The sequence below is a fragment of the Myotis myotis genome, unplaced genomic scaffold (genome assembly GCF_014108235.1).
Source record: "Myotis myotis isolate mMyoMyo1 unplaced genomic scaffold, mMyoMyo1.p scaffold_m19_p_7, whole genome shotgun sequence".
NCBI classification, from domain to species: Eukaryota; Metazoa; Chordata; class Mammalia; order Chiroptera; family Vespertilionidae; genus Myotis; species Myotis myotis.
In genome coordinates, this window is record NW_023416379.1 from 40,034,915 (window position 1) to 40,047,965 (window position 13,051).

Here is a 13,051-nt window from a genome sequence, read left to right on the forward strand (position 1 = left end):
TGCGAAGGCAGGAGAGGGAGGCTGACAGCAAGCTCCAGAGAGGCAGTGCCTCAGTATTTTTAAAACTCTCTGCTCTTACAGAATTGTCATGTTAACCTCCCCAAGAGAGATGACGATGTGAGAGGCGGGAGGCTCTAGTCCAGTGGTTCTCAACCTTCTGGCCCTTTAAATACAGTTTCTCATGTTGTGACCCAACCATAAAATTATTTTCGTTGCTACTTCATAACTGCAATGTTGCTACTGTTATGAATCGTAATGTAAATATCTGATATGCAGGAGGGTCTTAGGCGACCCCTGTGAAAGGGTCGGTTGACCGCCAAAGGGGTCGCGACCCACAGGTTGAGAACCGCTGCTCTAGTCTATTCCAAGGTAGAAGCTGTGGACTTGCCAGGGGCTTGACCCTACCCGCCTGCGCTCGCTCCGTCTGCGCATGCTCAAGCGCGGCTCCAGTCTCCGCTCAGGGCTGGGCTGGGTTGAACTCGGAGGGCGGAGAGCGGAGTGCGGGCCACGTGGGGTCCCGTGACGTCATCTCCGGGCGCCCTGGGTAACTGGACTCGGGGTGGGCTTCCAGGGCTCCACGGCGCTGCCGGTTGTCTTTGCTGGATCGCGGAGGGCGGAAGTGCAGCAGGGCTCGGCTCCGACCACCTCGCCGGTACTTTCTGCGGCTGCGCGGCCTCTGGGGACTCCGGGCTCCCGCGTCTTTGCGGGACCGTGTGTCAAGTACCCTGCGCCGCCGGCGGGCCGGGGCCGGGGCCGGGGCCGGGAACGAGAACGGATCTGCTTCGCCGGTGCGGAGAGCCGGAGGAGGAGCCGGCGCTTCTGGTAGGGTGTTTGTCTGTGTGTGTGTCCCCCGCCCCCCAAATGAAGAAATGCCCGCAGGAGGAGGGTGGGGAGGTGCCAGGTAGGTGTGGTAGAAGGAGGGGCGAATGGCGGGCTAGCGGAGCGCTCGGTCGGACGGCGGCGGCGGGTGGAGGTGGCCGCTCGCGGGGAGGCGGGGCCGGCCCGTGGTGCCTGTGCGCTCTCTCCGGGAATGCGTCTGTCTTCCTGGCTGGGCTAGGAAGCCCAGGCTCTAGAGTTTTCGTTTAAAACCTCTGTTTTTCGTGGAACAGTTGTTTAAACCAACCATTTCACAGGCAGTTCAATTCTGTCTGAATTCGGTGGGTATTTCCTCCAACTTATTTTCTCAAAGGCATTCATTCGACACTCATTTTAATAATACTTACTGTTAAAGCCATTTCCTGTTGGCAAAGTATTCTCACGAACTTTCATTTATACTTTGGATTATTTCCAAATCATACCCCAAGAACTTGAGGAAGCTGGGGAAACTGGATTGGTTCTAGATCTTTATTGGGGGTGGGGGTGGGGGCACAGCAGGTCTTCGTCAAGAAACAGAATCCAGGCACCATGATACAGCACTGCGCTTCCGAGACCCTTGAGAATTCACTTGTTAAGTCTCAGAGTTTTGGGGACCGTGGGTACTTTGATCTGAACTGAATTATTTGTGATTTCCATAGGAAATCCATTGTTGGTTGAATTTTGAATTTGAAAGTAAAGATGTTGGGTGGAGTGGAGTAGTTGAGGGGAATTTTAGAATTTTGTACTAGATTTAAAGATGTGCTTTGATCCTCAGATATGAGCTGGTTAAAAGTGGGGGGAAATTAACAGGATAGTATTATATGGATATAAGTTTTTAGGATAATGTGTGCACTTCGAGTGTAGGTTAGCTTTATGAATTTAACAAATGAACAAAAAGTAAACAAAACAGAACAATGGACGAGACAATAAAAATCCCTGCCATCATGAAGTTCACCTTGGTGGGAGGAGGGAAGACAGTATAAAAGTTAATTAAAACATTTAGCATGTAGTCACAAGTGCCAGGGAGAGAAAAATAAAGCAGTGAAGGGGAATGCCGGTGGTGTGCATAGGAAATTGCAGTGGTGGCCTTAGAGGAGATGATATTTGAGCAGAGACCTAAAAGTGATGAAGAAGGGTGCCGTATGGATGTAGCAGAAAGAGCCATCAATCAGAGCAACCCCAAATTCCCTGAGGCAGCCAGTTTGGCTGGAACTGAGTGAGCATGGGGGAAGAGAAGCAAATAATCAGGGCAGAATGGGGCCAAGTGGTGTGTGGCCTTGTAGGACTTTGTAAGAACTTTAGTTTTTACTTTGAATGAGAATAAACTGATCTGACTTGTGTTTAAAAGGATCTTTCTGATTGCTATGTTGTCTGCATGCAGCAAGGGCAGAAATGAGACCTATTGGCTATTGCATTTTCCCAGGTTAAAGGTCACGGTGACTTGGATCCGTGGTAATAGTGGAGGTGGTGAGAAAGGGCAGATCTTTTTACTTGGGTCTAAGCTAGAGTCTTCAGATGTGAAGAGGGGTCAAGGATGACTCCAAAGTTTAGAGCCTGATCACTAAAGAATAGAGCAATTAGCACTTAGTAATTTTGGGAAGACCACAGAGTAGTAGGGAGAGCAGGGAGGAAGATCTGAAATCACTCAGTTTCGCAACATGTTAAATTTTCAAATGAAATGTCAATACACAGTAGTATATATGAAACTGGAGTTCAGAATATAAATGTGGGAATTGTTACTGTACAAGTGATATTTAAAGCCATGAGAATCCTCCAAAGGCATGGTTCAAGGACTGAGCCCTGGAGCCTTCAACATTCGGAGGTAGGTGAGGTTTTTCTAACTCCCAGGGAAGGGTGGGGCTACTCATTAAAATCCTTGTTGAGAACCCTTGATCTTGAGCAGTGGTTCTCAACCTGTGGGTCGCGACCCCTTTGGGGGTCGAACGACCCTTTCACAGGGGTCGCCTAAGACCATCGGAAAACACATATATAATTACATATTGTTTTTGTGATTAATCACTATGCTTTAATTATGTTCAATTTGTAACAATGAAATTGGGGTCACCACAACATGAGGAACTGTATTAAAGGGTTGCGGCATTAGGAAGGTTGAGAACCGCTGATCTTGAGGGAAGGGGGTGTGTGGGTGGGAGGTTATCAACCAAAGACCTTATATTCATATATACATAACCCTTGGACACAGACAATAAGATGCTGAAGACCTGGGGGGGAAGGGGGCTGGGGCGGGCTGGAGGGAGTCAATGGGGGAAAAAAGGAGACATATATAATACTTTAAACAAGAAAAAATAATTCAAAAAAAAAAAGAACCCATGGTCTTTAGATATAAGGTAGAAGAAATTAGAAGCCAGGTTTTCAGAAGCCAGGTCCTTAGCTGAGAGAGAGTGAGGAAGGAGATGTGAAAATTTGAGGAGAGCAGAGGTACGAAATGGTTATGTAGGACAGTGGGAGAATAAATGGACTAGGGAAGTGGAGGAACCCTGGTCAGTACTTAGAGCCCACTTTTTAGGTTAGTGTTCATTAATTTAAAGAGAGATCAACCAGTATAGATTATTATTTTTAGATGTTTACAAATTTACTGCAAGTAGGCATTTGATATTTTAAGTAATTTCTAGGTAGTTGGGGATTTTATCAGCAAAATAGCTTCGGGTAATTGGTTAGCCTTTCTTGGTTTGTAGTGTGAAAGGGACTGTTAATTGTTCATTATATTTTTGCCATATTCACTAGGCTATTTGTGAAATGTTGTTGGTTGGGCACCTGCTCTGTTCCAAGCTCTGAATTAGATCTAGAGAACACAGCTATCAAGAAGTAATGCCTGCCCTTCAGAAGCTTATTTCTAGTATACTGCCTCATAGGTTGGGATTTCTGTGCTTCTAAAACATTGCCTTCAAATTGGATATATGATGATGATAGTGTAGTGTATATGAGAAGGAAAAGTATTTTTCTAAAATAATGAAAATTGATTAAAGTGTGATTGTGCCGAAACCGGTTTGGCTCAGTGGATAGAGCGTCGGCCTGCGGACTGAAGGGCCCCAGGTTCGATTCCGGTCAAGGGCATGTGCCTGGGTTGCGGGCACATCCCCAGTAGGAGGTGTGCAGGAGGCAGCTGATCGATGTTTCTCTCTCATCGATGTTTCTGACTCTCTATCTCTCTCCCTTCCTCTCTGTAAAAAATCAATAAAATATATTTAAAAAAAAAAAAGTGTGATTGTATTGGTTTGGGAAAGCATTTAGGTGGAAAAGTTTTTTTTAATAACTAGTATAACTTTTGGACTTATCCTATATAATAAAAGGCTAATTGCAAATTGACTGAACTGCGGAATGACTGGTTGCTATGACACACACTGTTCACCAGGGGGCAGACGCTCAACACAGGAGCTGCCTCCTAGGGGGAGCGCCACTCGGCCAGAAGCCGGACTCACCGCTGGGGAGCGCAGCAGCGGTGGCGGGAGCCTATCCCGCCACTGCAGCAGCACTAAGGGACTGGGCCTAAGCCATCAATTGAATGTCCCCCAAGGGGGGCCCACAGAGGAGCGGGCCTGAGCCATCAGTCGAACATCCCCCGAGGGCTCCCGGACTGCAAGAGGGTGCAGGCCAGGCTGAGGGACCCCCCCCTGAGTGTACAAATTTCGTGCACTGAGCCTCTAATTTTATATATTTATGTATATTTGCCAGTTGTTCAACAAAAATTCCAGAGCCTGCTATGTGTTAATTATGCTAATATTGTGGGTACAAAGGTATCCAGTTTCTGCTGTCAAGGAACTCTCGGTTCGGTATGGGGAGAGGCAAGAAACAGATAAGATGAACTTATCTCAGTGAATGGTTATAACATGCTATTGTAGAAGTAATTAAATTGGAGGTTGCTTAGCTGACTTTTAAAAAAGATTAAGAGTTTGGCAAAAGAGGAGGGAAAGGAAGCTCAAGTAGAGGGACCATGGAAGCACAAAGAAAACATATATTGAACACTTTTTCATTTATTGAGTGGTAACTAGGTGCTAAACACCCAAGAGCCCTCTGACATTAGAAATATCTTCAGTTTACAGATATGAGGTTCAGAGATGTCAGATTTGTTGTCTAAGGACACACAGCTTATAGGTGGAAGTCAAGGTTTAAACCCATGTCAGTCTGATTTCAGAACCCCTTAACTACCTACCTTACTCTATTGCAGTGGTTCTCAACCTTCTGGCCCTTTAAATACAGTTTCTCATGTTGTGACCCAACCATAAAATTATTTTTGTTGATACTTCATAACTGTAATGTTGCTACTGTTATGAATCGTAATGTAAATATCTGATATGCAGGATGGTCTTAGGCGACCCCTGTGAAAGGGTTGTTCGACTGCCAAAGGGGTCGCGACTCACAGGTTGAGAACCGATGCTCTATTGCCTGCTGTCAGCATTTAAATCTTCTCTGTCCTGTTCTTTGTTCCTCAGCCAGATTTTCACCAACTTCTATTCATTCTTCCTTGGAAAGACCTCATCTCTCTCTCTCATTGCATTGCTACCAGCCTAGGTCAGGCAATCATTATTATATGTCCTAGTTGCTGAAATTGCTTCCTGGCTATATTCACTCTGACTTAGGATTTCCTTTTGTGCACTGCTGCCAGTTGTTTTTATTTTATTACAAAACTTTACAGGTTCTTGAGGCTTATTGGATGAAATTTGAGAATCAATATTCTATTTGGTATGCCTTATGATCTAGTCTCAGTTTACATTTACAGATATGATGTTAAAAGAATAATAATTTATTTCTCAGCACTTAACTCTGTGCCCAATACCATGTCAAACACTATAGTTTTTTTTTTTTTTTTGTTTTTTTTTTCAGAATAGCTTGGTGGACTTTATATAGGTAAGGAAATTGAGGCTTAGTGAAGTAAAGTGATTTGCCCAGGATCTATGTGTGATATTGACTTTTCCTAAAATGTTTGCACACGTACTGCTTCTGCTCATTTCCTGCCTTTGTCTATGCTAGTTTGTCATAAGTAACTTCTTCTCGTTGCCTGTCCATATTCTACCCATTCTTCAATTTCCATATCTTTTAAAATTCTTCTCTGAACACTAAAGGATATATTGATATTTTATTTATTCCCTCCTCTCCTTTCTGAAAGTAACATTTCATTATAACGACATTTAGGAGTTGGAAGCACACTGGCAATCAGTATGGTGTGATGGAAAGAATATGACGTTAGAAAGCAGAGATGAAAAAATCTTTATTATAAGCTTACTAGAGGCCTCTAGGAATAGAGGCCCATTGCACGAAATTTGTGCACTTTGGGGAGGAGCCCTCAACCTGGCCTGTGCCCTCTTGCAGTCTGGGAGCCCTCAGGGGATGTCCGACTGCTGGGTTAGGCCTGCTTCCAGTGGGTCTAAGCTGGCAATCGGACATCCCTGGTGCTTCTGTGGAGGCAGGAAAAGATCCTGCCACTGCCGCTGTGCTCGCCAGCCATGAGCCCGGCTTCTGGCTGAGTGGCGCGCCCCCTGTGGGAGTGCACTGACCACCACGGGGCAGCTCCTGCATTGAGCTTCTGACCCCTGGTGGTCAGTGAGTGTCATAGCAACCAGTTGTTCTGCCATTTGGTCGATTTGCATATTAGCCTTTTATTAGATAGGACTAGAGGTCTGATGCACGAAGATTCGTGCAAGAATAGGCCTTCCTTCCCCTGGCTGCTGGCACTGCCTTCACTTCGTCTCGGAGCTGCCTTTCCACCTTACCCTCATGTTCTTTTTTTTTTTTTTTTTTTTATATTTTATTGATTTTTTACAGAGAGGAAGGGAGAGAGATAGAGAGTTAGAAACATCGATGAGAGAGAAACATCGATCAGCCGCCTTCTGCACATCTCCTACTGGGGATGTGCCCGCAACCAAGGTACATGCCCTTGACCGGAATCGAACCTGGGACCTTTCAGTCCGCAGGCCGACGCTCTATCCACTGAGCCAAACCGGTTTTGGCAACCCTCATGTTCTTGAAACCACCCCTACACAATACGAGCACCATTCCTCTCTTCCCAGTGTTGAGTGTCTGAGCCGTTATGGCGTGATGGCCATTTGCATATTAGCCCTTTATTATATAGGATAGATAGCGATAAACAAAACTGAACTCCTGAGAGGCACTATGATGTGGGGGTTCAAAATGTGGAATATGAAGCCAGTTCATTAGGACTCAAAAACCAAGACAACTAAAATGAGGAAACAAAGAAAAATCCCCAAATGAAAGAACTAGCGAATTCTCCAGAAGAAGAGATAAATGAGGCAGAGATAAGAAACTTATCTGAAACAGAGTTCAGAGTAATGATGTTAAAAATGCTCAACAGTATGAAAAAGATATAGTAACTATGAAAAAAGAACAGTCTGAAATAAAGAATGACATAAAACATATAATGCTTTTGGTTGTTCTTAGTTCTTGAAGTCTTTAGGACTTTTAAACATTTTTTGAGACATGGTCTTGTTCTGTAAATCATGATAGATACTTTATAGTGTTATAGGCATAGTTCTAAGAACATGTATTAATTTAATTTTTATATATTTTATGTGGTAAGTGATGTTATTCTCATTTTACAGATGAGAAAACAGAGAAGTTACTTGAGGTATCAGCAAGTGCTGGAGCTAGGTTTTTTGTTTTTGTTTTGTTTTAAATATATTTTATTGATTTCACAGAGAAGAAGGGAGAGGGATAGAGAGAAACATTGATACGAGGGAAACATCGATCAGCTGCCTCCTGCAGCTGCAGCCTGGGCAAAGCCACCCACCCATGGTGCCCTGTGGCTGTGGCCGGCCCAGGTTCTGGGTGCCTGCGGCCAACCAGAGGGAGGGAAGCCTGGGTACTGGGTGCCTGCGACCAGCTGGAGGTGGGAATCCTGGGTCCTGGGTGCAGAATGAGGCAGAGGCGATCAGACTAGCAGGGGAGCAGTTAGGAGTGATCAGGCCAGTAGGGGAGCAGTTAGCGGTGATCAGGCAGGCAGGCAGAGGTGGTTAGGGGCAATCAGGCAGGCAGAGGTGGTTAAGGGTGATCAGGCAGTCAGACAAGTGAGCAGTTAGGAGCCAGTGGTCCCGGATTGAGAGAGTCAGTTGGACATCCCCCGAGAGGTCCCAGATTGGCGAGGGTGCAGGCCGGGGTGAGGGAGCCCTGCCCCCTGTGCACAAATTTTGTGCACTGGGCCTCTAGTATATGTATACATAGCCTAAGCAACCAAATGACCGAACAACTGAACAACCGGTCGACCAGTTGCTGTGATGTGCACTGACCACCAGGGGGCAGACGCTCATTGCAGGAGCTGCCCCCTGGTGATCAATGCGCTCCCACAGCCAACCTACCCCAGCCAGCCAACCTCCTGCAGTCCCTCTCCCAGGCCAACTTCCCGCAGACTCTCCCCCTGGCAGGCCAACCTCCTGCGGCCTTTCCCCCCTCCACCAACCTCCCATGGTCCCGATTGGCCCCAATCGCCAGCTAGGCCGAGGGACCCCACCCATGCACGAATTAGTGCACCGGGCCTCTAATATCTTAATAAAAGTTAAAACATGGGTATGCTGGAATGAGCACTGGTCTCAGTTCAGGTGACCAGAATTCTTATGGTTTGAGTGTTAATTAGTGCTCTAGTTGGGCACATTTTTTTATCTTTCAGTTTATTTACCTGTAGATGACATCACATGTAATTGACCTCCAAGGTGTACTTAAGTATAGTGATACAAATTTAGAACTCTACTTGAATTTTTCTCTTTGACTAATTAATTTATGACAGTCTTATATACTTGACATTGGTCAGTGGGAGAGAAGAGAGAAAAAGAAAAGCTTGAATAATTCAGTGGTAATAGCTGATGTTTGGCTAAACTAATATGATTATTTAAAATGTTTCTGCAGGATACAGTATGATAAATTATTAATTAGCTAGCTTATGAAAGATGGGAAATAGATACACACACAACTTATGTAAAAGGCTATTGAATATCCGTAGTTAGCTACCAACAGTATTTATTTCAACATTTATTCAAACAGTGTATTGTCGTGTTATCTAGTTATAAAATACCAGAGGCCTGGTGCATGAAATTTGTGCACTGGGGGGAGGGGTGGTTCCCTCACCCGGCCTGTGCCCTCTCGCAGTCCAGGACCCCTCGCTCTTTAACGACTGCCTGCTTGCTGCTCTTTACTGCTCGGTTTGCTGCTCTTTAGCACTGTTGCGGAGGTGGGAGAGGCTCCCGCCACCGGCACTGTGCTCACCAGCCATGAGCTTGGCTTCTGGCTGAGCGGCACTCCCCTTGTGGGAGCCCACTGACCACCAGGAGGCAGTGCCTGCATTGAGCATCTGCCCCCTGGTGGTCAGTGTGCATCATAGCCATAACGGTCACTTAGACTTTTATTATATAGACTAGAGGCCTGGTGCACAAAAATTTGTGCACTCGGGGGGGAGGGGACTCCCTCAGCCCGGCCTGTGCCCTCTCGCAGTCTGGGACCCCTCAGGGGATGACCACTGCTGGCTTAGGCCTGCTCCCTGGGGGGATTGGGCCTAAGATGGCAATCAGACATCCCTCTGGCAGCCCGGCAGCCCTTGGTCGATGTCCATTTGCCACTGGGGAGCAGGCCTAAACTGCAGTCGGACATCCTTAGTGCTCCTGAGGAGGCAGGAGAGGCTCCCACCACCACCGCTGTACTGGCAGCCATCAGCCTGGCTTGTGGCTGAGCAGAGCTCCTCCCATGTGAGAGCACCCTGACCACCAGAGGGCAGCTCCTGCATTGAGCGTCTGCCCCCTGGTGGTCAGTGTGTGTCATAGTGACCAGTCATTACCAGTCATTCTGCTGTTAGGGTCAGTTTGCATATTACCCTTTTACTATATAGGATAGAGGCCTGGTGCATGGGTGGGGGCCAGCTGGTTTTCCCTGAAGGGTGTCCCGGATCAGGGTGGGGGTCCCGCTTGGGTGTCTGGCCAGCCTGGATGAGGGGATGATGGCTGTTTGCAGCTGGTCACACCCCCTTCAGGGTGGGGGTCCCCACTGGGGTGCCTGGCCAGTCTGGGTGAGGGACTGAGGGCCATTTTCAGGCTGACTGGTGACTGAAGCGCCCAACCTCTCCTTTTTTTATTTTTATTTTTTTTATTTTGGGATTTATTTACCTCCATGGCTGTCACTGGAACTGAGAGCCAGCTTTAGCTCTGAGGCTCGGCTCCAACTCTGAGACCTCAGCTGCTGAAAGCAGGTATCTGGGTTTGTTTGGCTTCTATAATTGAAACACTGTTGCAACTCCAGCTCTGAGGCCCGGCTGGCTGAAAGCAGGTTTCTGGGGTTTGTTTAGCTTCTATAATTGCAACATTGTTTCTTAGAGTTGCAGCTCAGAGACCGGCAGCGGCAGGTGGGGAACCTTGGCTTCCTCCATCACTGGAGCAAGGAAGCCTCCTGTTCACTTCAGCTGCCTGGCTGGTGGCCGCCATCTTGATTGGCAGTTAATTTGCATATCGCACTGATTAACCAATGGGAAGCATGTCGGAGGTACGGTTAATTACCATGTTTGTCTATTATTAGATAGGATTAGTGCTGGAAGACAGTTGGATATTATAGAGGTCAAAAGCCATGTCCTGTCATATTCAGAATATTTCAGATTGCAGATTTAGTGCTTTATTTGTGGCATAAGGAATATTCTGTGTTTAGAGTAGATCTTTTACTGTCTAATTGGGTCAGGATTGTGAGGTAGGTTTGCCGAGTAGGTAGGATTTGAACAGATGAGAGAGGAGCATACTAGTCAGGAGGATGGTAGAAGAGAACAGCAAGATTTTAAGGGGCCAGTTTTGCTAGAGTGTTTAAAATGAAGTATCTATTTATATTCGATATAGCATATAAAAGGCTAATATGCTAAGTGTCCAACCAGTCGCTATGATGCACATTGGCCACCAGGGGGCAGACGCTCAACACTGGACCTGCCGTGACACACACAGAGAAATGGCACCGTGGACCTGGCTCCCACAAAGCAACACTCAGCTTCCCCCAAGTGGGACACAGGCCCCGCCACCACCTCTGAGCAACAGCCCACCAAATCACAGCCAATGCTGCTGAGACCCCATGGTGCAAAATGTGGCCCACAGCCCAGCCCAGAAACGGTGGCTATGGGCACCGGGTAATGACGTCACGTAGCAACGACCGCCTTCCTCTCCCTAGCGACGACTAGCCTCCTTGCAGTTTCTTCAGCCCAGGAACACGACTTGCTATAGACCCAGATGGAAACATTTCACACTTTAACCAAATGTCTGTGAAGTGTTTTCCCGTGCCTCATCTCATTTGATCCTCACAGAAGTCCTGGAGTATGTAGGTAGGAAACTCAGTGGAATCCTTTTTTCTTTTCCTTAGCTGGAAAACAGAGGTTTAAAAAGCTTAGAAACTTGACCCGACTGAAAAGAAGTAAGAAATGGTGGACCTTGAAAATGACTTCAGATTTTCTCACTACGCAGAATATAATCAAACACTGCTGCAGTTAAATATTTTACCCTTTGTACTCCCTGCGTGATCTACAATAATAACCTGCTTCATGTTGATATTTATTGCTGTGTTGCTGACAGTTACCTGAAAGAGAAGTTGGGGTACTTCACTGGCCTGAAAATAGTTTAGCTAAATCAGAAAACAAGTCTAATTAAGCAAGTTTATTCTATATCTATAAAAGACTCAGTTGACTCAGGCATGCGCAATACATATAAAGCTCTCGCTGGTGCCAGTCGCACACGTGTGTTTCCATCTGTCATTGCCGATCGTGAATTTGGTTGACACTTTTATTATAGAGAAAGGGCGAATAGCGATATTAAAATATTTTCTAATTAATTTCCTTTCAATCTGCATGAATTCATGTACTGGCCTCTAGTAGTAAATAAGATGGGAAATACTGGTAAAATCAAATATTGATAGTATCTGGAGTGGGAGAGGTTTAAATATGGGGCAGGGCCCGGCCATTGTGGCTCAGAGGTTGAGTGTCAACCTATTAAGTAGGAGGTCATGGTTCGATTCCCGGTCAGGGCACATGCCCAGGTTGCGGACTCAATCCCCAGTGTGGGATATGCAGGAGACAGCTGATCAGTGATTCTCCCATCATTTATGTTTCTATCTCTCTCTCCCTCCCTCTTCCTCTCTGAAATCAATAAAAATATGTATTTAAAAATATATATAGGGCAGGGATAATTGTGGGATATTTTGGTGTTGCACTCTAAGGACCTTAGGACATCATTGAAGAGTTCACTTTAGATAAGGCTTGAAAATGATGTATCTATAGTTTAACTTTGGCTGTGGCTCATTAGTTAGCCTATGTTGTAATTTTGAATTGTTTACATCTGTGATCCCTTTAAATAAGTAATAACTCTGCATTTAGAATTTGTTGCACTGATTTGGGCATTCATTTTTTCCTAAAATCTTTCTTTGTTTCAGAGCAGGGCATTCATCCTTGCAAGGATCTGATTAATGCTCCGCATTTTATTTTCAGTTTAGCTTTGGTTGAAAAAAGAATTTAGCCTATATGTACTGCTTTAATCACTGGAAGAATGACAGATGATAAAGATGTGCTTCGAGATGTGTGGTTTGGTCGAATTCCAACTTGCTTCACCCTATATCAGGATGAGATAACTGAACGGGAGGCAGAACCATATTATGTAAGTATGTTGGTGGTGGCAAATGGGATATCTAACTTTGTTCATTTTTATAAATAAAACTCTAAAAACCTGGAGGCTGTTGTTTAACATTTTATATGTAATTAGTATATGCTTTTATTATGGAAAATTAGAAAACACAGATCAGCAAAACAAATGAAATTAAAATTGCTTCTATTCTTACCACCCAGAGGGGAAAAACACTGTTGACATGTTGTTATGGGACCTTCTTGACTTTGTTTTTCTTATGCACATATGTATATATTGATGATGGAATCAGAAGTTATGTGCTGTTTTTCTTTTAACAGGAAGCTGTTTTGAAAATAATACATTCAGATTTGATTCTTTCGTCTTGAGGTGGTTCCAAGCAACTGTTTGACAAATTCTTTATCATAGCTCAGTGAACATATGAACATAAGTATATGCTTTTCACATGTCATTGAGCTACTCTATATTATATAAAATACTAGTGGCCTGGTGCACGAAATTCATGCACAGGGGTGGGGGAGTTCCCCTCAGCCAGCCTGCACCCTCTCCAATTGGGGACCCCTTCAGGGATGTCCAACTGCCAG

The 13,051-nt window shown here is 45.4% G+C and overlaps 1 protein-coding gene across 3 annotated transcripts in view; it reads left to right on the forward strand.

Annotated features, from left to right (window-relative positions):
• The first annotated feature begins 520 nt into the window (after window positions 1–520).
• Window positions 521–13,051, forward strand: part of ATG5 (autophagy related 5) — a 116,978-nt gene continuing 104,447 nt past the window's right edge. The window contains exons 1-2 of one of the 3 annotated variants that reach the window (XM_036316883.1): window positions 521–822; window positions 12,317–12,482. In XM_036316883.1, the coding sequence (XP_036172776.1) occupies window positions 12,375–12,482 (108 nt within the window). In that variant the 5' untranslated portion in view covers window positions 521–822; window positions 12,317–12,374. Of the gene's footprint in view, window positions 823–12,316; window positions 12,483–13,051 lie in introns of those variants that run through there. The other 2 variants (XM_036316882.1, XM_036316884.1) reach the window with 2 other exon arrangements.